This window comes from Pelecanus crispus, chromosome 12, assembly GCF_030463565.1.
Source record: "Pelecanus crispus isolate bPelCri1 chromosome 12, bPelCri1.pri, whole genome shotgun sequence".
In the NCBI taxonomy this organism is placed as follows: domain Eukaryota; kingdom Metazoa; phylum Chordata; class Aves; order Pelecaniformes; family Pelecanidae; genus Pelecanus; species Pelecanus crispus.
The window spans coordinates 23,808,927-23,834,074 of record NC_134654.1 but is presented as its reverse complement, the minus strand read 5'-3'; the positions used below and the strand labels follow the sequence as shown (position 1 = coordinate 23,834,074).

General features: G+C 38.5%; 1 protein-coding gene across 1 annotated transcript in view; it reads right to left on the bottom strand.

The window, feature by feature from the left end:
* Positions 1-3,919: 3,919 nt before the first annotated feature.
* The window catches only part of STXBP4 (syntaxin binding protein 4), a 68,114-nt gene continuing 46,885 nt past the window's right edge, over positions 3,920-25,148 (bottom strand). Inside the window, exons 21-22 of the mRNA XM_009478526.1 lie at positions 20,182-20,239; positions 3,920-4,031 (exon numbers count right to left, since the gene is read on the bottom strand). Coding sequence (XP_009476801.1) covers positions 3,920-4,031; positions 20,182-20,239 — 170 coding nt within the window. The remainder of the gene's footprint in view (positions 4,032-20,181; positions 20,240-25,148) is intronic.

Genomic DNA, 25,148 nt, shown 5'->3' with positions numbered 1-25,148 from the left:
TTGTTGTTTACAGTGTTGCATATTTTGACAACTGCTCTTCACATTTTTTTTTTTGTTGTTATCCTAGAACCATTTTCTCAATATACACAGTTCAGCTTAATCCAAATAATTTCACAAACTATTTCACAGAAAGGAAGAGACAAGGGGAGATAGAGAGAAATAACCTAGGAAACAAGTATGCCAGCGTACAAAAATAGATTAGAACATTTGGAAATTGTAGGTATGAAAATGTAGTCTCGATAACGGAGAATTTGAACTAGCGGATTATCTCAAGAGGTAATGCTTACCAGAGAAGAAGCTAGATAGATGCAGAGATGTATTGCTAACGTTTTTAATTTCTAGGCAAATTTCTAAGAGAGAGGGAGAAATAGTCTCCAAGTTTCTGAAGTGTTCTCATCTGTGGGTGGAGACAGTAAGCAGAGCAGGCAGATGGCCAACATTTTGTCTCGCTTTCTCCCCGCCTCGTGCACAGCAGGCTGGGCATTGCACGCTCCCAGCCAGAGATCATCACCAGCTCCCCAGGAAGGGCGAGCGGGATGCGCAGAGCTGTCCTCCTCCAGCCGAGCTAACACAAGGACAGCTTTAAATTGCTCTCTGTAAAGTCTCTGCTCGTGCAGCCTGCCTGATCCATACTCTCTGTCCCTAAATAGCTTCTCCTATTTGAAACACCCAGCTAGCTGTCACAAAGCCACTAGCAGAATAAATCAAGGCTGCAAGGGTCGAGTGGAGATTCAAACCTCTCCTGAACGGAATTGGAAAACGGGAATCTATATGCAATCTTAATAGCATGGAAGTATGAACTGAAAGCGCCTGTCATAAAGGCTACAGCAAATATCACAAGGACTTCAGAACATTATATATCCTCTACAGGTCATGGGGCTGTGCCATTTTCAGAAAAGGGATTTAAATAAAAATGTTTCTACAGTGTCCAACCCCGAAACTGAAGCACACGCTCTGTCCCTTCAGACTGTGTTCTCTGGGAATGCAAAGGAGTCTGTGAAGCACGTAGGAGCCACTGGAGCAAAATATGGCTAAAGCATTTACATGTTATTGCTATGAGACGTTTTCTTAGAAATACAAGTTACTGTGGGTCTGCTGAGCAAGCTCTTCTTCCTAATCCACACCACCTGTGTAGATTCATGGATAATTTGGTTCTGACCTAGTTAAAAGTACAAAACAAATATTCCTATTTGCTTATTCAATATATCCTGACATCTACTTCCAGCAAAGCCTGCAAAAAACTCTTTTGTGAGCTGCACTTTGTTCCTCCGGGAAGCACATTTGGTGATGTGCTCTAGAGCTCACAGGCCAAATGCAGTCGATTGCTGCACTGCTATTCAAAGAAGAGATCTGACTTCGGTTTTAAAAAAACTGTATATTATCTTTGATCCAAAAGGATCAACAGCTACAGTGTGGCACAGCTCTGTAATGCTAAGGACAGAGAGTGTGGCATAGGCACCAGAATTGCAAATAAGTCTGGTCTTTATATCTATTCCTCAGAGTGCAAGGATTTTTAAATCCAGTGCCATACCTGATGCAGACAAACCTCCAAAAAATGTGATTGCACAGCCTCATTCCTTTGTATCAGCCAACAGAAGTGTGCCTGAACCTTTCCAGGGATGTTTGGAAGTCCTTAAGTGTGCTGCTCAGAAAAAAGCAGGTTGCAGCCTCTGCCTTCCTCACACTGTTACAATCCCGTTCTCCTCCTTGGACTGAAGGTCAGAGATAGGGTTTTCCTTTAGCATATTCATCAGGGCTTCTGCAAAGTTGCAGGTTCTTCTTTCATTCATTAGTCAACGCCTACCATATATATTATACACATACATACACACATACATATAGCCTCCAGAAAAATGTAGCATAGAATCATATATTCGACAAAGTTGGCATCACACATTGTGCTGTGAATAATGAGATTTAAAATATTCTGTGCTAAACCCTATAACCTGGCTCAAAGAGACCAGGGGTGGAGATTGTAATGGACATACCTTTAAATTGTTGTAACCCATGATTGGAGTTGCATGTTACGGGAATTACCATGGCAGGAACCACCTGAACCAGCGGAGGACGAGCCTTACAAGAAGCAGTGCAAGCGCAGCGGTGACCCGACCTGAGCCGGCTTTGGTGCCCAGTAACTCCACACAACACACCACCTCTCCTGTCCTGAGTGACCACCGCAACAGATGGAGCCCAAAGCCAGGGACTAAATGAACTCAGTGGACATTTTGTGGACATTCATGGACATTTTACAGACATTTCACAGGGGTGGTCCACAGACTAAAGGAATGATATCTGTGTATTATATCAAAGGATGGGAAGGCTGGTAGTGGGTAATGAGAATGTATTGGATAGTGTGAGATCGGAGCATGACATAAATGGTATGAAATAAGGGATGGAGAATGTGCTGGATACCAGAGTTAATTTTCTTTATAGTACCTAGTATGGGGCTATGGATTTGTGCTGAAAACAGTGTTGATAACACTTGGATGTTCTGGTTACTGCTGAGCAGTGCCTACACAGTCAAGGCCTCTTCTGCTTCCCACCCCACCCCAGCAGCGAGCAGGCTGGGGGGCACAAGAAGCTGGGGGGAGACACAGCTGGGACAGCTGACCCCAACTGACCCAAGGGATGTCCTACACCATGTGACACCATGCTCAGCATACAAAGCTGGGGGAAGAAGGCAGGCAGGGACATTCGGAGTGATGGCGTTTGTCTCCCCAAGTCACTGTTACATGTGATGGAGCCCTGCTTTCCTGGGGATGGCTGAGCACCTGCCTGCTGTGGGAAGCAGCAAATGAATTCCTTGCTTTGCTTTGCTTGCGTGTGCGGCTTTTGCTTTACTTATAAAACTGTCTTTGTCTCAACCCATGAGTTTTACCTTTTTTCCGGTTCTCTCCCCCATTCCACCGGGACAGGGAGTGAGCGAACGGCTGCGCAGTGTTTAGCTGCCACCAGGTTCAACCATGGCAGAGGTACAGTGAAACCTGTTCATTAGATTGCACCAGCACCCCCTGTCATTTTTCTATATTCTGTTTAAATCATCACCAATGTGCACAAAATGATTTTGTTCTACTTAAAGACCAGCTTTGAGGAGGTGACTGATTTCTGCTGATCCTGGAGGTGGTTTCACAGGTTTCATTGTACTTGAAACTTCACAGCTTCCACTGAAATATTTGATGCATGTATGTATCGGTTTAGCAGTGTACAAAAGTAGAATAATTTTCATTCTTGCCTCATATTGTTGACAGAGTATGGTGTCCTCTACCAAAACTGTTTCTTTTTACTTGACAACTTATCAAAGACTCATTTTTCTAAAGCCCAACCACCAATCTTAATAGGTATTTGTTTTAAAAGTCATCAGGGCTCCAATACTTGTAATAAATTGCTAAATTTCTATGAGCAAAACTTATTTGCAAATTTCTTCCGTAAAAATAAAAATTTTCAGTAATTCAAGAAAAGGCATCTACATTACACTCACTAGAATTGGTTAAAAAAAGGAAAAAGCTCACCTTGCATCTTTCAGTCAACCACGACCTGGAATTTACCATGTGAAATTACAGCCAATGCCTCAGTCTTAACTCTCATGCTGGTCAAAGCTGTGACACTTTCACTTCACATCAGTGGAGTTATGCCAATAGCAAAGTCATTAAAAGACTGGATCAGGCCTTAAGATAAGACTGGTCCCTGCACACTGAACTGGGACAGAATAAGGACCGAAGGAGACTTCTGCAGTGCCTGCATCTTTTGTAGCACCCATGAATAAACCCACCTAAAAAATGGCAGAACTTCCTCTGGCTTGAAGGGGAGAAACGTCATCAAGTACTATTACTTTAGACTAGAAAGTAGGTAGATTAAAAAGTGTGCATCTTCTCACTAATGTACTGAAACTAGACAAACTACTTTCTGTCAACAGACGTCCTCAGCTCTTGGACCCGGGAAGCTCTCTTATTCCATCATCATCATCCTCAGAGCAAAGCAAGCTTAGAGCACTTGTTACGGGATGGATCCATGATGTTGTCTGTGTCACATGGCTAAAAAGAAGGGGAAAAAAAAAAAAAAAAAAAAAGAGGTTTACTAATCTCAAAACAAGAAATACCAGATGGAGCCTGGAGTTGTAATGATCATTACAGCACTTTCAAATACAGAATCCTCTTTTTCTTGCTAACTATGAGATGTTACAAACAAAATGTGGAGTCTTCTGGGTGCTGGAACCTGGACTGAAGGTCTCATTTCCCAATACATTAGAGAGAATGCTTTTGTAAGAGACTCCTGATACAGACTGGTGACATTTTCCGGTTAATAGAGCTGTAGACAATTAACCTGGCGACAGTGTACAGCCCAGACTAGCAAAGTCTAACAGAACTCCAACAACCCAGCAAGGCATTAACGTTGCCATCATACCAGTTAAAGGCTGAGGCATAGCAGTCAAGAGGAAGTTGACCCAATGGGGAATCACATCACAGAAGTACGCTCAGTTTGTTAGAACATGAACTAATATTCTAGCAGCATTAAGCCATTCCTCTTCTTGCAGAAAAAGGTTGATGAATAAATCCAAAAAAGGATGTTCTTTACATGTCCTCTAGGCCAAATTCTGGGCATGCTTCCACAGCCTTTACACATGCAATAAAAGGGGGTCAGTACTACTTTTTAAGGCTTAAACCCTACATTTGGCATGCAGTCTAAGCCGCTTTATAGTTTTTGGTAAGATTCTATATGAATGGAAAGAACCTGATCAAGGCTCTGTAAGGACAGATAAATAGAATAGGCTTACTCTTTGCGGGTAAGAACACTGTACACCTTATGATTGGTGGTATGCATGCTAGCCATACTGTGTGTGGGCAAGGCACAGCCTCTTCTCCCTTCTGGAATAATGTGTTCTTGGTAAAGGAAATAGCTGCTTTTCACTTAAAAAAATCTTGCTAATAAATTCACAGTTTTTATAGGCAAGTCAGTGCAAAGATGAATTTTGTAATATAAGTTCATTACAAGAACTAGATGAAAAATATTGTACATATAATATACACCATAAAAGACAAACAGCTCTTCTCACAACTTCTAACATACAGTGTACCTAAAGCCCATACCTATACTCACCTTTCAGGTGCACTGGTTTAATTAAATATGAAGAACCATGATGGAACTACTTTAGATTCACCTTTTCAGGTGAAAACAGATTTTGTCTTTCTGTCTTCAAGAACAGTCTCTTGAATGTCTGATTATGGAAGCTGGTATGTTAAAGTAGGAACAAGTCAATGTTCCACTACACTGAGTTATGGGTATGGGGATCACTTTTCCAGTCAACGCTATCGTGCTATGACCTTACCTTGTATTCACACCTTTCATGTGAGTATACTGAGCTCAGAATAAGTTGGATATGGTGAGGACAACAATACTGTTCACCAAGAGGTAAATATGATGCTAACGTAAATCACATCTTGAGCTGCATTAACAAGATTAACCTATCTCTGAACTGGTAATCTGTGAATTTAGCCACTACTTCAACTGAAACAACACCTGAGTAAGGATCAAGCAAGAAAAACAAAATGTGGAAGATAAAGGCCATATCCTTAGTTTTTATCCTTAAACAACAAACCCAAAAGCTCCAGTTATGTGCAAAAGCAATGCATAAGTGCTTTTTTGGTCAGAGCAGCGCTGGATGGACTCCATTCCTTCATGAGTATAGTACAAAAATGTGCACCACCTTAATGAAGCTGTAGATACCAATTTCACAGAAGTTAAAACAGAAATATATCCGAGCAGATCAACATGTAGCTACAGAAAATACAACACAGCAGATACTGACTATTCTCAAGTAGAGTAATCATTTCATTTTAAGTGAATGTACCACTTCTAGTAGGAGTAAGAGCAATTTTCCAAAAGTTTCCAATGTTTAACTTTAGAAAGTCAGACGACAGCCAACATGAAGAATATGAAGAGAGTCCTTATACAACATTTTATGAGAGATTTGTGAATAAATTCCATTTTAAGAGGAAATCTGTCTAATCAAGACAGGGACATATATGTATTCATATTTATATTATGAATATATTTATATTTGTAAATATATTATGGAAAATGTCTTTGCTGAATTTTTTTGCAATGTTTTCTATACTGTCAGGAAATGCCATCAATTTTTTTTATTTTCAATTTAAAAAATCAGTCATTATGGCTTAATACTGAAGATACCCCTCTAAATTAAAGTCCCAGCATGTGATTTCATTTATCTTCATCAAGACACACAACTCCTTCCAATACCTGTGGAATCATGGGAGCTGAATGAACTGGATTCCATCCATTCCAGCTCTGCCAATGCAAGATTTATGGCCTGCAGTACTATTGCAAATGTTTATATTGCCTACTTTTATCAAGCCATTTCTCAGCAATCCATTACTGAATTTAAATAAGAACAAAATTATTTTTAAGTTTTTTTTTTTTTTCATTTGCCTTCCTCATGTAGCATGCCTTGATCTGCTGTGTACCTAAATCCTTAGCTCTATTTTCCCATGAGCATGTAGTATCAACTCTGTGAAATGGGAGAAACTGCACAGGAGTAGAAGAGTTATGTGGAAAACCATTCACGGGTCTTTGATGTAATCTATTAAAAAATTCTTTGTTAAGTGTTTATTCTTCAGAAGATTTTCCTCCTACATACTTTAGGACCAGGAGGCAAACGATAGCATGCCTAACTTTCTACTAACTGCTGTAAGAACTTGATTTTGTTCTCATACAAATTAAATGCAAAAATTCTCCAGATCTTTAATAGTGCAGAACTGTGGCATTGAAATCAGGATTACAACTTTCTATATTCAATGACATAACATTGTTTAATCACTGGTAAGATAGAAGAGCACTAGTTTTCATCCATTTTCAAAATATATGGGGCCAAATTCTGCTCTAATACCAATCCACAGTAAATGCCTCTGATTTGAACCCAGTTCTTTTAAACGTGCACTAGACTTTATCCTGTGAACACTTCTAGTAGGACACTTTGGTTTAAACCCTTTGCCAAAATCCTTACTCGGAAAAGAACTCTTATAAATAAACATTAAGTCCAGATACTATGTCTCACATTGTAGACAGACACACACAATACGCACAGATTATTTAGGTACAGAATAAATGTATAAACCCCCCCCCCCCCCCCCCCCCGCTATTTATTTTTAGCTCTCCAAAAGTGCTGTGGCTAAAGAGCTTTGACATAATCAGTCCAAAGAGATAATCCCAGATTTACTGGTTTGCAGAACATTCTTGTATTAGAAATACATCCTCTCTGCTTTGTGTGTGAGGGCCAGCAATAAAAGTGAGAGGGAATTCAAGCCTACCTCTAGGTTTTGCTTAATTGATGAAACCGTTTTGAATATTAAAGGAATATTTTGAAAGCCAGCATTAGAAATTCTAAATGTAAAATGTTTTCCATTTGCAAATGCTCTTGTCCAAAAGATTCATTTCACATTTTCAGAGCAATTAACAATATTTAAAGATTTTTACGTTTTCAAACAAGTCATTGCTCTCAGAGGGTAGCCAAATTTATTGTTAGAAAACAGAAACATTTGATCTGGAAATATGTCAGTAGCTTATTCTGTCTTTTTAACATTAGTAAATTGCAGGACAAATTTTAGAGCTTGGAAAAACAAAACACGAGAACACAGGGAATTTTTTGGCAAAGAAACGGTAGTGAATTATTTAAAATACCATCATAATTACCCTCCTTATGGCTGTTACTTATTTGCGTGTAAAATTATTTATTTTAAAATGAGAACTTAAGGCAATCTTTTAAGAAAATAATGATTCAAAGGAAAAAATGTCTGCATCTTTGTCAGATTTTGAGCATTATCAAGACACGCTTTTCACCTTAAATTGTATTCTCCAACTAGGGCCAAACTCTGGACCCTAACAGGGCATCATGCGGTCTTACAGACAACACAACTGCTGTAGGTCACTCTGCAGGATGCTGAGCTACAAAGCAGCCGTGCAGTATTCTTTCAAGTTTCTATTTTTATTTCGACATGGGACCACATCTGTAACACCTGGCTGAATTTTTCCAGTGCACCAGGATTACTTAGCTTTAAAGGGAGCAATCTTGTGCAAGACCCATTTGGTTGAGATCTGTTCAGGAGATGAGATGCAGCCGTACACAATTAATCAGCCAAACGCTCACAATGACCATTATTCATTAGGGGCCAAACAAAATTTAGTTGTATCTGAACTTGGAAAGACAAATTCTGGCCTCATATGAACCCTGTGCTGCTCTACCAAACTGAGCAGTATCGAAGATGATGAAAGCAAAAGCAGAACTCTGCTCCTGTGAAGTAACACAAAACCCAAGGTAGCTATTTTCCTCCCTAAATGAACATACCCAGTAACTTAATCCATTTAATCCATAGTATTAATTTTTCTAGACTTTTAACCTTTCTTATCTTACGTTTGGATTTCCCTTTAAAATGCAATAATGCTCAGCTAAAAAGTATTGATGGTTGATGGAGTTTTTACCAATCTGTGCACAATCAAAAATTTCTGCAAAGCCGCTGTTGCAGTGTAGTACTGTTGACAACTGTAAGACTGAGGCACAGCAAACTGTACACCGAAAGCTTTAACCTTTAGTACTTTCACTGTTGTTAGTGAAATAATAATTAAAATAACGTAGCAAATAGCACTGCTAGATGTTGATGCAATGGGTTGGAAGGGGCCATGCTCTATCCTACCCAGAAATATATTCCATATTGTGTGTTTTTAGACTTACACACATATCCCAGTGGGAAGTTCTGAAGTTACCGTGAAAAGAGTATACGCCATCTGCTAGATGACTAGCTCCATGGGGGACTGTGCGGTCCTCTGTTACACACTGGTATGCAGCCCCCACGCAGTGGTGCTTTGGAGGCTAATGAGGGCCAGAGCACCAGGAAAATAAAGAACAGTGCCACTGAATGAAGATCCTGAAACTTAATCCTTCATCTAGACATTATATCATCTTCCCTGCTTGCTCTTGCGCTGTGTAGCTCTTTGCTGGACTACACACAGCTTTGCAAGATTTGTTTTAATTACTGCCTTTGTCTTTTGTTGCTCAGCTTTTCTGTTTCTGTTCCCCTTGTGCTTGGAATAGCCTTTTGCTTTGCAAGGATACCTTTTTCTCTTTGAAACCCACTGTCCCAAATCTTGCACCTCTGAGAAGGTACCAGGCTCTTTCTTCTCCATTTTACTCGCACTTCTCTAACTCGCTAATGCAAGTCTCTTGGGCCATGGTCAACGTTCCTTATGCACCTTCTGAAACATTGCATAATAAGAAAAATACCATCAAAAATAGGTACTGCACAAAAATGGAGTAGTCCTAGCTTGCACCTTCAAGACCTTCGTATCTTGGTAGGGTGAGACAGAAGTACCGTTCCTCATGCCAGCAGGTGGCAACGGAGTATCCAAGGGAGTACCAGGGAGCTGCTACTCCTGAGGGCAGCCCATAGGCTCATGGTCATCGCAGACCTATTAGTTATAGCCCAGCCCCCTCCCATGACTGTGGAGTTTAGATAAATACTATGCAGCAAGATTTGGTACACAGGATGGTCTAAATGCTGGAAGTGTGCTAATTCTGTTGCCCTCCAATCTCTACCTGATAGTATTTCTAAATCGCTTTACAATCTGCACATGTAGACTGAATATAATGTGTAGTTTCTGGTGCTGCACCTGACACGTTTTGTGAATGCATTCCTAATTTTATTTAGGATTGCATGATTTTGGGGAGCAGAACTGTTTCTCAGCTTTCAAGAGCCAGTGCTTTTAACACTTTGCTGTTGTCCCTTATGAATTTAAATTTGTTACTAATTTTTTGTTTCTTCAATGCCAATGTTTATCATGAAATAAGCTCTCGGAGGTAGCACACACCTGCAGACCCAGTCATGATATCTGTCATGTTTGGTATCCCCTCTGAAAATGCCAGTGGTTGGAAAGCAGATGTTAAATGCTGTAAGGGGATACCAAGTCAAGCAACTGAAAACTCTTGCTATTTTGAAGAGCAAGTGCTGGGAGGATCTGCAAGGAATAACTTATTCTGAACTGTAGCTAAAGGATTTTAATTTAGTTGATAAGCAATTAGAACAAAATAAAATAACTGAGCGACGCTGACGCAAGTATGATCAATCAATCCTGAGAGCATCTAGGGAAGAGTTTCCAGACATGGAACCAACAGGCAGTTTGGGAAGGGTTTTTGTATTGTATTTATCAAAATCAGATTATTTGAAATTAAATGTTCTTTTTTTCTTTCCCCTTTTTGTTCAAATTGGTTGAAGACCGGACCCTCTTTCAAGACTTTTCAAAAGGAACGTACAGCATATAATAGTACCCCAGGAGATGCTGGGCAGGTCCTGGAAGACGGCAGTGACCTTAACTTTTATTGGCTGTAGTAAGATTGAGAGCACTTGTCACCTCATGGAACTGTGTCCTAAGGTGACATAAACGTTTCTTGTATTTCCCTCAGGGATCGCAGATTTTGCATGAACATTAATTAAAGATTGAGGGATATAAAGTGAAACCCCAGAAGACAGTCTCGCTATTTATTCCTTGATTAAACCGATTAAACACTCGTCTACTAAGAAAAATCTGTGAGCAATTTCAGAAGGCAGTTATCACACTAGGAAGAAGCTTTATATAGCCAAATAGTGTGCTATCATTAAAAACTGTCAACAGTAAACAAATGGTCCAATCTAAAATAAAAACAGTAATAACAGTAGGATCTGAGCCAAGGCTGAATAAGCCCAAAGGTTTGAGTGACAGGATATGCAAACTTTGCACAGTTTTAAAGCACTACCTGAAATGTATCTCACCCCAGTATTAGCCAACTGCTGTTGCTCAAAAAGTGCTGGTTTAGTACGTGCAGTTACTCGTACTCCTGTGTCTCCAAGCGACCATCATAAAAATTCTGGTGCAGTTCCTTTGCAAATGCATCAGAACATAAAGATCAGCAGTGTTAGTTTTGTGAAGAATTGTGCGATCAATTTTCTTATTTCGTATCAGTCCTGTCTTATCATCACAGGCCTGATACCTTGATAAGATAGATGTTCAGACTTAGCCCAAGATCACATAAGTTTTTTTCTACCCCAGCACGGAGTGTGCTCAAGGCTTATGTTTAAACTACATGAGTACTAAAATGAATTAAAGCCTAAGGTGATGGCTTAGGCCCATGCTTCAGATGCAACGCATACTGAAAAAACTTTGCTGTGCATTGCTCCGCTTCTGATGGCTCTCCCAAAACCCAGGGAGATCTCAGAACTGACGGTGTACATGACTTATTCCGTAAGTGCCAAATCCTGCCCTAGCAGGAAAATTTAGTAGGGTTCTGAACTTTCATATTTCCAGTCCTACTCATAGAAGTAACGAGATAGGTGAGAATTACACCTTTGATCACATCAGTGTAAGAGTAAAATTACCCAGCAGAGGTAACAAAAATCAGCGCACAGATGTCAGTGGGATTTGTAGGACTAGAGCAAAAAATAATTTCAGCTTCATGTATTTTCTTGTAGAAGAAATTTTAACAGCTGCCTTATATGATAGGCAGAACCTGGACAAAGTGTGCAGCATCTGTGGAAGCTGAAAGAATGTTTCTCCATTTTGGTTCTTGATATTAAAAAACAAACAACCTCTCAGGAAAAAAAAAAATTGCCCAACCAAAAGCAGCTTAAGGTCTTAACATTCTTGCGTTACAAGCTCATGTTATCATAAAATCCAATGCCAAGTTTCCTAGTTTTACATCTGAGGTTATTTTCCTTATAGGCATGCAAAATTATTTCAGTGAAAATCAGAGAAACCGAATTCTCTACAGTCCACGTATCTGGCAATAAAACATTTCTAAACCTCAGAAATTATTCTGAATTTTCATCTTATCCTGGCTATCTGTAAGTTTTCAAGAATTTGTGGTTAGTCAAATGTCTTACACTACATCATTGCTGTGCCTTTTAATAAGAAGTCTTTCTTCACTGAACAGTGACTGTGAACAAAGAACAACCAGGAGACACAATTTTCGAAGAGAGCTATTACTTCTGGTTATATTTATTCCTAGTGGCCAGCTTGAGACACAGCAAAGAATCATGTACTCGAGATGGCAGGCATTAACACTGTGTGAAAATAAAAGTTCTCTGAGATGTCTCAAGTTGGTTATCCAAAAATCAAAAAGAAAAATGTCAGGATTACCCAAATTCATACGGTTACGTCTGAAAGTGTTTGAACTGATATTGAGCTGGTGGACGCAAACAGCTTTGGATCGTTATACATTAAGAAGTAGCAATAACAGCACTTGGTTAGTGCTGAGCCAGTTTTATTTAAATATTTGCAACTTCTTGTGACTATGTAACTATTCTTTCCTCTATTTTCAGATAGGAAGACTTGAGGATGACAGGTCAAAGGAAACATTTTGAAAAGCAACATGTATTTTTGAGTAACATATAAAATAGGAAAGGTCCAATTTTAGGAGATGCAAAGTAATTGCATCTTTCTTTGAACTCAAGGAAAACGGCACTCCATGTCTCAAAATACCCATTCCTACTCACAAAACATCGAAGTTATTAGGATGGGGACACCTACCATGATGATGTTGATAACTGATAATTTTGGTGCAACTAACTTGCCTACCGCTATACAGGATGCTGGGAGCAGAGCAGGTACTGGATTCAATCTGGGGGAATTTTAATTGCACGTTCAGTGCGGCAGATCACGGTTTTTCTTCGTTTGCTGCTCTGAACTCACTGAAACAAACATACAGAAGTTTACTTCCAGATCAGCTCTGCTATGATTTGAACTTTATTGAACTTGATTTCTTCTAGGCAGGGCCATGCCAACCGCTACTTAGCTAACCTGCAGATAACCAGTACCTTGTAATGCACTGCTGTGTACTGGAATGGCACAGCAGAGGAGAAGCCCAACACACCTCAGTATGCTGGGGTTTGAGTCCTTCCTTTATAATGCAGTAGAAATGTATAGAGTACACTTATCAAAGGAACAGCTTTGTTTTTTCGATTTAGCACGCAGTACGTAAAATCAGCTGTGATTTATTTTCCTTTTATGATGGTACCTTTAGCTCTAGTGCTATAAAACATCAATGTTTATACTACAGAAGTTCTTCATCTATCACACATGCTTTGCTATTCTTAGTTCAGTCATAAAATCATAAACCGTTTCTGTGAATGCCCAGCTTTCAGTAAAATTAATGATGGCTCCTTCCGAAGCAAAACCAAACAAAATAGAATATTATAAAATATAAGTATGATGTGTTGGCTTTCCAAGTGGAAGCCTGATTTGTTGGGTATGATTTCAAAAGCTACCAGAACATGACATGTGTGGTTTTTATTAACTGTATTTTACAAGTATTGACTTTAGGCTCCTACTTAACATGAACCAAATTCTATTCTCAGTTGTCCTGGTATACCATCAGTGCATTTTCATTGCCTGCTTTGTCACACTGAAGCACACAATGCTTCCATGTGAAATTTCTGATTTTTAGATAAATTGCTGAAAGATAACCCTAAATCAAACATCATGTTTCCCCTTTGGTAAAAGACAGAAAACATCACAGACCCTAATACATCTAAGGGAAAAGATCCCAAAATAGTAAAATATCTGGAAACTTTTACTTGTTTTCAGGAAAATTTAATTGAAAATAAATGTTCTTGAGGAAAATAACAGTTAATGTAGAACAGTTGGAACCTAGTCCTATTAAAAAGCTAGAAAAACAGTGTTTACAGGGGCAAAATTCACAGCTGGTCCTTACAAACTGTATACATATGCAAGGAGTGGGTGGGAGTGGGAGGGAGAATAGCAAGGCCCTACCTAATTTTAGGTGCCAGTCTCATGATACAGAGCTGCCATATGTTAAAGGTGAACATAGTGGGAGGATGGAAGAGATTAACTGTAATGGGTTTTCTGGGAAAAAAATTAGTGTCCCAGCTATGCTTTTTTATACTGTTCCTGTGTGATTCTAAACCACCAGTGTCTAACCATTAATTAATTAGCATATATGATACTTCACTGGGAGAGCAAAGTTATGCATAGGCGCTCTCCTATTTAAAAATCAAACCCAGAAGCTACTAATTCACAAAATCCATTCAATGACAGAATACATTTTCTGCTTGCACTGCTGCAGTGCTGTGACTGCCACGAGGACTTTAATGCCAGAACATACAACAAAAGTGAAATTTTGTTCTAATAGTGGTTGCAACAGTAAATTCATTCAATATTACACCTGAACTAAGCCTGGGCAAAAATAGCCACATGACTAGCTTTAAAAGTGAACAAGAGGAACCTTCTTACTTAAAAAACTTTTCCCATCCTAATGCCTCCCAGCTGACTGTTAAGGGGATACATACACATCTGGATGTAGGTGATACTTCATGAGGGCTCGCTAGCCCCTTTGTGTTTCTGGGTTTTACACATAAAATGTCTATTTGGAGCAGGAATTTATATTAGAACGTTGGTAATTAAATTTCTCACAACAGAAGAACAGCCACGTTAATCATCTAGTAAGTAAAATTAATTAATATCTAACTTTTTTACCTTATGTGGGGCTTCTTCAATACACTGGTCCTCCAAGTTCAAGACAGACATTGGAAAAATTGGAGAGGATCCAGTGGAGGGTCACCAAGATGATTAGAGGGCTGGAGAACTTGGCACACGAAGAAATGTTGAAGGAATTGGGTTTGTTCAGCCTAGAGAAGAGAAAGCTCAGGGGCTGGGGTGTGGGTGTCTAATCAAAGTTTTCCAGTACCCAAAAGGTAGTTATAAAGAAAATGGAGGCACTCTTCTCACAAAGATGTATGGCAACAGACAAGAAGCAATGGGCACAAGTTGCTTCAGGGGAAATTCTGACTATGTTAAGAAAACAGTCTTCACTGTGAAAACAACTAAACATTGGAATAGGGTGCCCAGATAGGTGGCGGAATCTCCCGCACTGGAAATATTCAAGACTTTGTTTGACAGGGCTCTGGATAACTTACTCTGCAGCAGAAGGTTAAATGAGATGACCTCCAGACATCCCTTCCAATCTAGACTTTTCTATGATTTTATTCTATGATTTTGGAATTGCAATGGACTGCTGAAAACCCCATTAGGCTACATTCAATTGTCACCTTGAGCAAATGAGGGTAGAATCTCAAATTAATTAGACAACTGAGGGGCATGAATCTGGTGCTATGTATGAATGACTGACTGTATTGCTACATGCAAAATAAAATAGTGCTCGCCCTCTCCATGACTTTAAAGTACACCAGGTTATCTTAAAACGTATCTGGAGCCAAATTCAACCTTTACTCTCCAGCAGGAGGAAAGCACAGCTATATTAGTAATGAAGCTGATCCCTACCTTTTAGTCTGCTGGTGTAATTTTTGTCCTTCTGATAACTGTTAATTTATATTATATTAGTAAGACACTTGAACTTGCTTTTTTTCCAGTGCATACTGAGATGTAACTCAGAGAGGTTTACATTAGTTTGCTATTTCATGGTAAACCTATACACGACCTTAATGCCTAGCACAGAATCATGTCAGTCTAAAAGGTAATTTTCTCACGCTTGCCAGTACTTTGTGACTGATCTTAGCAACCTGGTTGATTGAAAGTAATTTACTGAGAGACTGAAACGATTTCCTGAATAAAAGAGGTGATTTTAAAAATTGTCTTAAGGTGAGTAGTCAGGGACAAGATACAGCTTTCCCTGCTAGGTACAGAGAGCTGTTCAGACCCTTAGGAATATAGCCATGTAAATGTTTTATTCATGTCAGTTATTCACATAAGTGGGTTTCACTTTAGTGTGTAACACAAGCCAGCTGGTTTGCTTCTTTTAAACTCTGATTTCTCATGCACTTCGTATTGCTACACCCCCCTTCAGAGATATTTATGGAAATTTCACAGCAAGCTGTCTCAAGCTTATGTGCTATTAAGATTCCATTCTGGGGTGTTTACTGCATTAGATTTATAACATATAGATTTATGGACACAGCTACTTGATGGCCCAATAAAGCACATTGGAACTGAAGGCAACCGCTAATTAAAATAATATTTGATTGTCCTTAGTGTATTGTAAAACTGCTGTGGATTTAAACAGAGCCATTGCAGCTTCTATATAGCCTAACTGCATAGTAAGAAAACTGACAAGTCACATATATGATCAGGTTAATTGTGGCCACGCTTCAGGAATTATAACATGTTTTTCTATCTGTTTGTATACATAGAAGTGGGCTAATGTTGAAATACTCTTAAGCCCATCATGGCCTTGGCTGTTCTGAACACCAAAGAATGAAAAGATTGAAATTCACAGCCAGAGAGAACAAGGTTACAGTATCAGTACCAGGGCTGTAAAGTATCAACTATTCTGCTAATCCCCATTAAACAATTAGATTAAATCCTACTGAAAAGGATCAGCTGATAAGATGCACCTCAAGCTAACTTCCTCCTAGAAAAGGATATTTTCAATGTTGGGTACAATTTTCATCATGAAATCTCTACCATTCAATGTTAGAAACAAGGGACTTAGGCAACCCTCGCTCCTTGCTCTAAATAGTTAATTTTTTCAGACTGACTTCATATACATTACAAAGTGTAGTAAGAGGTATGAATTTTCAAGAATGCAAAAAGCCTGGCTTACGCTCTGGAAAGGCATTTGGAAACAGTGATGAAAGCAAAATAAGGAAACAGTTAAAAGGAATATTAATTACCATGTCTTACTGCAATGCTCAGTTAATTCCATTCTAATGAACTGCATTAACAGCTCTTAACACCACTTCAGTGTGGTGGCTCCATTCAGAAGAATAGAAGTTTTTAGACAGTGGTCATGAAGGGTGATTTCATACACTTCTCTGCAATTAAAATGGATAGATATTCCTTGCCTGCCACATAAAGACTGACATGCAGAACTTGATAGGACAGAGTACAGAAGGTAACAACAATGGAAAACCCGGAGCACCATCACTTGTGGTGCTAGGAGCACATTAAGAGGAGGAAATAACATTCGTGAGTCATAAACAACCAAAGATCAGATACGCAAAAATTCTTGAAAAAGTGTTGTCATCTAAACTACTCAATTAAAACCTGTAGTTCCAGCAAGTGGGGATAACATGCCAAACATCTGATGCTTTATGCAAATTCGGCTGCCATCACTGAGCCTAGCTGAGATTCTACTGTTGCTAATATGCATCGCATTGTCACATCTGCAATAGTTCAGCATCCAAGTGCAGAACTTAAGAGATTCTTGTGCATATTCAGCACATCTAGCTTTCTGCTGAGTCATCAGGATAAGTACTTGTATGAGAAGCACAGTAACAAAACCAGAAAAAAAAGGGGGGGGCAGGGGGGAATGTTTCAAGAATGTGAGATTTCTTCTGTTCTGCTGCTAAGTTTTATTTGTTATTATTGCTAGATAATAGTATCTTCAAGGTCAGTTTCTCAGCTTTTTATTACGCAGGTGTAAACCTAGAGAATTGCAAGAGTTTGATCCAGAACAGAATCCAGCATCCACCTTAACTTTCCAACTGTCCTATAATGGCTCCCTGTATCAACAGATGGAGCCCAAGGGAACAGTGCTCTAGTTTAATAGTTGCTCTTGTATTTATTTCCATTACTATGAAATTTGCTTTTAATTCACTTTCATTTCCTGTTATTTTTCTGCAATTTTTTTTTTTTTTTTTTAATAAATCCCATGTAGTAACCTGCACCTATCTGATAATAAAAGCCGCCCTTTGATTAGAGCTGGAATGCAGTATCATATATGGTGTGCTTGGAAACCTCTGCAGAAAAAAACATGTCTGCTTTAATACATCTAGCTCGAGGCACCACGGGGTGAGCCAAGGACAACAAAGCAGTATGTTTGAAAAAAAGAAAAAAAAAAAAAGAAAAAAAGGCCCTGCTGCTCTTGGCTAGCCAATACATAAACTTCAATGTTATTTACGTGACTTTTATAAGACTTTGGGATAAAAGTAATTTTATCTCACTGCAAAGATTTATTTGCTGCCCTTCCTGTCTTTTAGGAGACTGTGGAAGTCTACCTGCAAAATAGCGTCTTCCTGGTACCTATAAGAATTAAACAATATGCAAATTTCAGCAGCTAGAATAACTAGCTCTTAATTAAACAGTGATTCATTTTATATATGGAATGGATGAATTACATTTTTTACCAATTGTTTCAATCTTTTAGAGGAATAATAAAAAAAATTATATGAAATAATTTTCACTATATTCTGGAAAAAAGCAACAGCATACTGTCCAATTCACCTCCTGAAGCTTCTGGGACATACAACATGACCTACTTCTTCTTCACGCATTTTTCCTCCAGAATCAGAGAACACAACCGAAAAAAATCTTTCCTGCAGTATACAACAAATTCTGATACAGCTTTTATCAAGGAGGCCTTTGTAAAGAAGCTTTCAATTCTCTACCTGCAAGCTATTAGCAGGACATAAACCATACTTTGAATTTGGTTAAAAAAATAATATAATGGTTTTTTTTCATTTTTTGTAAATAATGATTCCCCCCCCCCCCCCCCCCCCAGTCTTTCAGAAAAATGATCGCTAAGGAAATCTTATAGTAAAGGAAAGCCAAAAAGCAAATAACAAGGGCCAAAACTTAGTGCTTTTGTTTTTTTTTTTCCCCACAGATGATTACATCTTCAAATGATTACTGCTTTTAAAGCTTTTGCAGAGGCTTTCCTTATGCTTTAGACACTGTGTTATTGTAGCATCTTATCAATGTTACCTGTCGTCTAGTCTCTGGAGAGTTTTGAAAAATTAATTTGTTTGCAATATCTTATAAAAAAATCACAGGTAACTCCTGATACAGATGTATTTTTCTGGAATTTTTTGTGGGGGTGCATAACAACTGCTCGCTGTTGCAATGTCTGTCCTGAACGCCCGTCAGTGAAACTCACTATTGGTTCACACAACTATTTCTAGTGAGCCAGCTATGAAGAGTATGGCTTTGTCTTTGGCAACGCCTTGAAAATGTGGAAAGCAAACCCTATGGAAACCGTAGGTTTAATTTTCATAGGATAGAAGTCAAGAACAAAAACCAGTATATATGCAGAACATACGCAGTGTATGAGAGAAGGCTTTTGCACCTGGTGCAGCTTCAGTGGCATTATCAATGGAATAAAAGTTGCTTAACCTGCAGCCAGTGATACTGTAAAATGTCAATATTCTGTGATACTCAAGTTAGTAAGCCTCCATTTAGCATCTGAAATGTAAAGTCTAGAGTATAATGACTTTTTTTTCTAAATTAATGGTATGGCAGCTGGAAATCTCTTGATCATTTTATAACTGTGACTAAATGCTTTCAGTCCTGTTCCTTCACTCTCTTGCAACAACAGAACAACTTATTCCCACACAAGGGAGCGGGATATGACATCAAAAAAACCTCATCAGTAACTTTAGATGGAGGTGAAACCAGAGCATTACCTTCTAAAAATCTAAAAGAATTCTAAGAATTCTTCCACTTCCCCAAAATATAAGGGCATTTTAAAAATAGATATTTATCCTTGTAAACTATTTAGGGGATAAGATTTTTTTTTTTTTAATCTCCTGGGGGGTCCATTATACTTCTGCGTAACTGGAGAAGTTCTCAACATTGTAGACTAGGGTTTTCCAAGACATCTGAAAGATTGAGAGGCACAGTTCTCACCGAATTTCAGTTGGATTTGTGACTAAGCCCTCTAGGACCCCCTGGACAGTGAAGTTGCAAAAACCAGAAAAGAACAAGTGATGTTGGTAACAAAGATGTATATAAAACATATGACAGCTTTTGTTATTTTATCCCAAGTAGCTCCCAAGTAGCTAGCGATAGAACAAGAGGAAATGGGCTTAAGCTGCGCCAGGGGAGGTTTAGACTGGAAATTAGGAAAAATTTCTTTACGGAAAGGGTGGTCAGGCATTGGAACAGGCTGCCCAGAGAGGTGGTGGAGTCACCATCCCTGGAGGCGTTTAAAAAACGGGTAGATGTGGCACTTCGGGATATGGTTTAGTCTGGTCTACCCTTGATTAGTCTAGAGTGGACTTGGTAGTGTAGGTTAATGGTTGGACTGGATGATCTTAAAGGTCTTTTCCAACCTAGATGATTCTATGATTCTATGATTTACTCATTTTTCTGTTAATTCTAGGTTTAAAAATGTGTGTAGTTTGATATGCTTTTATTTCACCTCTGACCCATTTTCCCCCCCGAACTACTCACTTGATAAAGTATTTGATCCCATCTGCTGTATAAGCTTCTTCCCATCCATAAGGCAGACCTAAGATGAAATGAAGAAATAAGATGCCTCTCAAAGCTTAGGTGACACAAAGAACGTAGTTTTGAAATGGAGTAAGTTAGAATGCTGTCATTTCAAACCATGTCATAAAAAGATTATAAATGAATTCTTCATATTTTTGCAATAGATAATAATATAAACAATACGATTTAATAAATATTTGCTGTGCTACAAAGTTATAAACCATTTGATGATACTTTTATTACTAGCATTTCTTTTGTAGAAGCTGACAGTCTGGTCAAATTAGAGTGTAGCATTTAACTCGTTTTGAACTTTTTATTGTAATTTACACCTAGATGAAGTGACCAAAAAACCCCCTATGCCTGTGGTCTGCTGAGGTCTGTTTTTACAGCTATTACATACAGATGCTCATAACTATACGGGGTAGAAGTCCGGGCAGAATGAAATCTTCTGCTGCTTGGTTCATCACCAACTTTTGTGTTTATACATAATTCTTTGGGAATTTAGACACAAACTCCAAGGCACTTAGAGACAGATTTGGAGAAAATACGTACAGATATTTTTGAATGTGTGCTTATCTATGTCTACATATAAGGTTAATTTACTAAATGCATTGTTTAATTTTGTGATTTACAGTAATGTTTCTGGGAGTTGAAGTATTTAATACTGAAAAGTTTAGCATAAATGAAAATAAATAATTCTGAAAGAGTGCAATTTTTACATGCACTAAGCAACTGTGCTCTCTTTTCCCCTTTTGTAATTATCAGTCACGCTAATCTTAAAAAGTCAGTCTTGGACTTTGTTCTTAGTTTGAAAGTCCCGTCCATGAGAACGCCAAATAATACTTTAGTAGGGTACTATACTATATCACTTTAAAAACTAAATTTTCATAGGAAACCTTTACCTTTCTTATTACTAAGTCAATGCGCAAAAATGGTCCTGATGAATGCTTTTGTGGTACTGTACTGTAATGTATATAAAGGAAAGTGCAAGGTCCTGAAAACCCTCCCTTTTTTGGAGACTAGAAAAATATATAAAACTAAAATATACATGAAAAATTGTTCTGCAAGTGCTTTAGCTTGAAAGTCATCTCAAAATGATAGTGTCTTAGGAGTTAAACTATTTTTGTTCAAGTCACAGTATATCTCAAAGACCAGCTCATTAGAACCATCTGTGAGCCTGCTTCAGATTTAAAACTTTTATTTGGAAAATGTGCCGGACTGCACGCACCATATGATCTTTGAAAGCTGCTTCGTACCAAGGCATGCCCCTAAGTGCACACGTACTTTTTTTTTTCATTTCTTTCTTAAAAGGCTCATTTTCTTTTCTTCCATCATCACATCTTGGTCTCTAGTGTGGTCTCTACTTCTTAAAAATCTGGAAAGGGTTAACTTCAGTTCTCAAAGATAAATGGAGTTTATTACAGCTACTGAATCATGACTTGGCACAGCGAAGCAGGTACAAACCATCTGAGAAGTAATTATACCTGTAGGCACCAAGTGAAGAGCAACAAGTCACTCTACCAAAACTCCTGAGTTCAGAAACTTGAGAACTGGTAATTGTAGAGCAGCACCATTACTGTTTAGTACAGCTTGAAAAGCAAAAAGCACATTGGATTAATTTTTTTTTTGCTTTCACTTTTACCCCATATTAGTCACTTATCTCAGGCTTCCATTTTCCATTTAGCACAGATCTATACAATCTGTTCCTCAAAACATGCCACCTACCACCTTCGAGAGAGAATAATCCACAGCTACTTCCCCTTAAATACAAGGCAGCTGCTGCATAACAGTTTTCAGGCTTTGACTCCTATGAAGGAAGGAGTTAATGGTTGGATTGGGTGATCTTAAAGCTCTTTTCCAACCTAAACAATTCTATGATTCTAAGGAGGAAAAGGATGTTTTAAGTTATAAATATGCTAGACATGATCACTAGTTCTTCCTTCCTCTCCCATAAAAGATGGGACCTTTATTCAACATGGATATTTTCTAATGATTTAAATGGCAATAGGATTCACTCTTCAATTGCTTCCATCTGCCCTGGCCTTTCCTCACTCCTGCATGGAACATGCATATCAAAAATAAATGACAACAGATTTGCTCAATTATGAGTAAAACCTCAGCATCTGCTCTCTGCTCACACGGATCCCCTACATCACCTGTTTCTTTCATCAGTGACAATTACACTTTTTTCACTAGTAATTTGATTAAAATTATGGTTTTTCTTTTTTTTTCTTCTAAATGAAGACTGGTACATCAATAGCAATAACAACTGATGCTCTGTATTCTTTTCTCAACCACGAAGACTATGCTTTTCAAAAACACTGAATACATTTGTCACCTATAAATGAAACTCTGGAGATATCTCCAAAGCCTTATTTGCCTTTTTGACTTTATATGCTTCAAAGTTCCACCCACATCTGTAGGCTTTTTAATGCTTTTCTTTTCCACATTTTTACTCTTTCTCCACTAGTTTTTCATGCCGTTCCCTCTACTCCTTTCTTTCACTGTTACATTTGTACTTACATTTCTTGGTATTTCCCATGGTAGCCAGGAGGCTCTCATGTTTTGCATCGTATTTCCCTAGACATCATCTTCACTTCCTTCAAGCTCACTTTCTCCATGAATCATGCATAAGTTGATCTACTTCCTAGTGCTCTATTTTTTCGCACCCTCCAGGGTCAGATTTGTTGCCTGTCATAGGACTTGCTTTGAAAGACTGCTAAGCTCTCACCTGGAGTAAATGGGAGGTAAAGGAGCTCAAACAGTCAGAAACACAGTCTGAAAGGTACAGGATTTAGCCTATATAAACTCCGGCAGTCTAGGGTTTCCTACATATTTATCATTTCTTCTGTGAATTGCTACGGTCTTTGATGAAACTTCATAAATAATACATCTTGGCTGCAGTTGTCTGCATATATCATCTTAAAAATATTACAGATTTACAATATTTAAAACTAATTTCAGCAGAAAATACAGGGCTTCTTGCTATTCAAATATTTGTGATTATTTATCTTTTGCAAGGTAAAGAAAAGGTAAAACTGCAAAAGTAATTATGCGTGCAAAAGAAATGGAATATAGTCCAAAGCATCCTTTGTCCAAATAGAACAGTCTCCTGAGAGAGTGCATGTTAGCCAAAATATATTATAACCTACCATTATTTTGTTCCGAGTATATGCATTTAATCAGGGTTAATGCAAAGGAGATTTCTGTAACTCTATGTGAAAAACAACAAGCCGCTTGCTGTGTATGTATACGAGGAGTGTTGCAGCCGGTCACAGAGCAGCAAGGCGGTATCCCTGCTGACTGCTTGCCTCCTCAGCTGCACGATGCCTGCTGTGATAACCACTCTTGTAAAGTTAACACTACAGAAAGCAGAAAGGGACTGAAACCCTAGGGCAAACAAAAATTCCCTGATACTTCATAAAGCGTGGATCTCATTGATCTTTGTAACAGGACAAAGAAAATGCACCAGCATTGATACTTGGATGGTTGCAGTAAGTAAAAAGATAAACATCAGCCCAAGTTAATAAACTTGTATGAAGCGACAGACGTTGACAATTTTGCCCATTGTTGCCAAGACAGAATGCATATACTGTCCTCATGCTTCAGTACAGTCTTCCTGCAATAAAAGCTGCGCGTAGCATGATCGGTCAAAGTATGTCCCTAAAGGAAGAAGTGGGAAAATACAGAAATTAGGAAAAAGCCTCATTTTACTGGGCAGTTATCAAACCTAGAAACTGTGCAGTAATGTAGTTGGGCTTTTTCCCCCCAATAAGTTAGTTTAAAAATATTAAAGAAAAAGGAAGGTGGAGATCAGTAGATGAAACTAATAAAATCAGATACCATAGCACGAATATTCAGTTGACTCAAAACGACAGTTATTTCCCTAACATCAAAATACTGCAGTCCAAAATGTTTTTTGTTATTTGCTGACAAAATTACTCAAAGGAAATGAGAGATTTAGAGACTGTAGTAAGAATTGTTCAAAAATTTACTGTCAACTAGGATTTTATCTAGATTTGGCCAAAGCGGGACTATTTAGATGCTTGAAGATAAGTATGTCCTTAAGTGCTCTATTTTGGCCTTAAGGCCAGACTTTAAAACTCTGCTTCCATTATACGCAGTCACACAAACATTACTGGTGAATTTGAAAAGACTGCTTAGGGATAGCTGCCTACCAGAGGTGGTGATCGCACCCTCAAAACTCTTCTGCGAAGCATAAACTTCTTTCCAAGAGTGTTCACAGCTTTGTCATTTACCATGAAAAGGTTGTCTGGCTACAGCTCGTTTTCTGTCAGGGCTAAACAATCTCACGGCTGTAGCATTAAACCACCTCTTCTGGAATTAAGATGAAGTATCAAGCTTAAGGGATGTAATATCTATCTGGAATTCAAAAGCCACATAGTACAAGTACAAGTATTTGGTTTCACAATGAACGCGTTCTTTGACCAACACCACAAATAAGGATGTCTTTTTTACATATCTGTCCTGGTTTCGGCTGGGATAGAGTTAATTTTCTTCCTAGTAGCAGGCATAGTGCTGTGTTTTGGATTTAGTAGGAGAAGAACGTTGATAACACGCTGATGTTTTTAGTTGTTGCTGAGTACTGCTTATGCCAGTCAAGGACTTTTTCAGCTTCCCATGCTCTGCCAGGCGCACAAGAAACTGGGAGGGGGCACAGCCAGAATAGTTGATCCAAACTGCCCAAAGGGCTATTCCATACCATATGATGTCATGCTCAGTATATAAACTGGGGGGGGGTTGGCCGGGGAGCAGCGATCGCTGCTCGGGAACTGTCTGGGTATCGGTCGGTGGGTGGTGAGCAATTGCATTGTGCATCACTTGCTTCGTGTATCATTATTATTATTATCATTATTATACTGTTACTATTAGCATTACTATTTTACTTTATTTCAATTATTAAACTG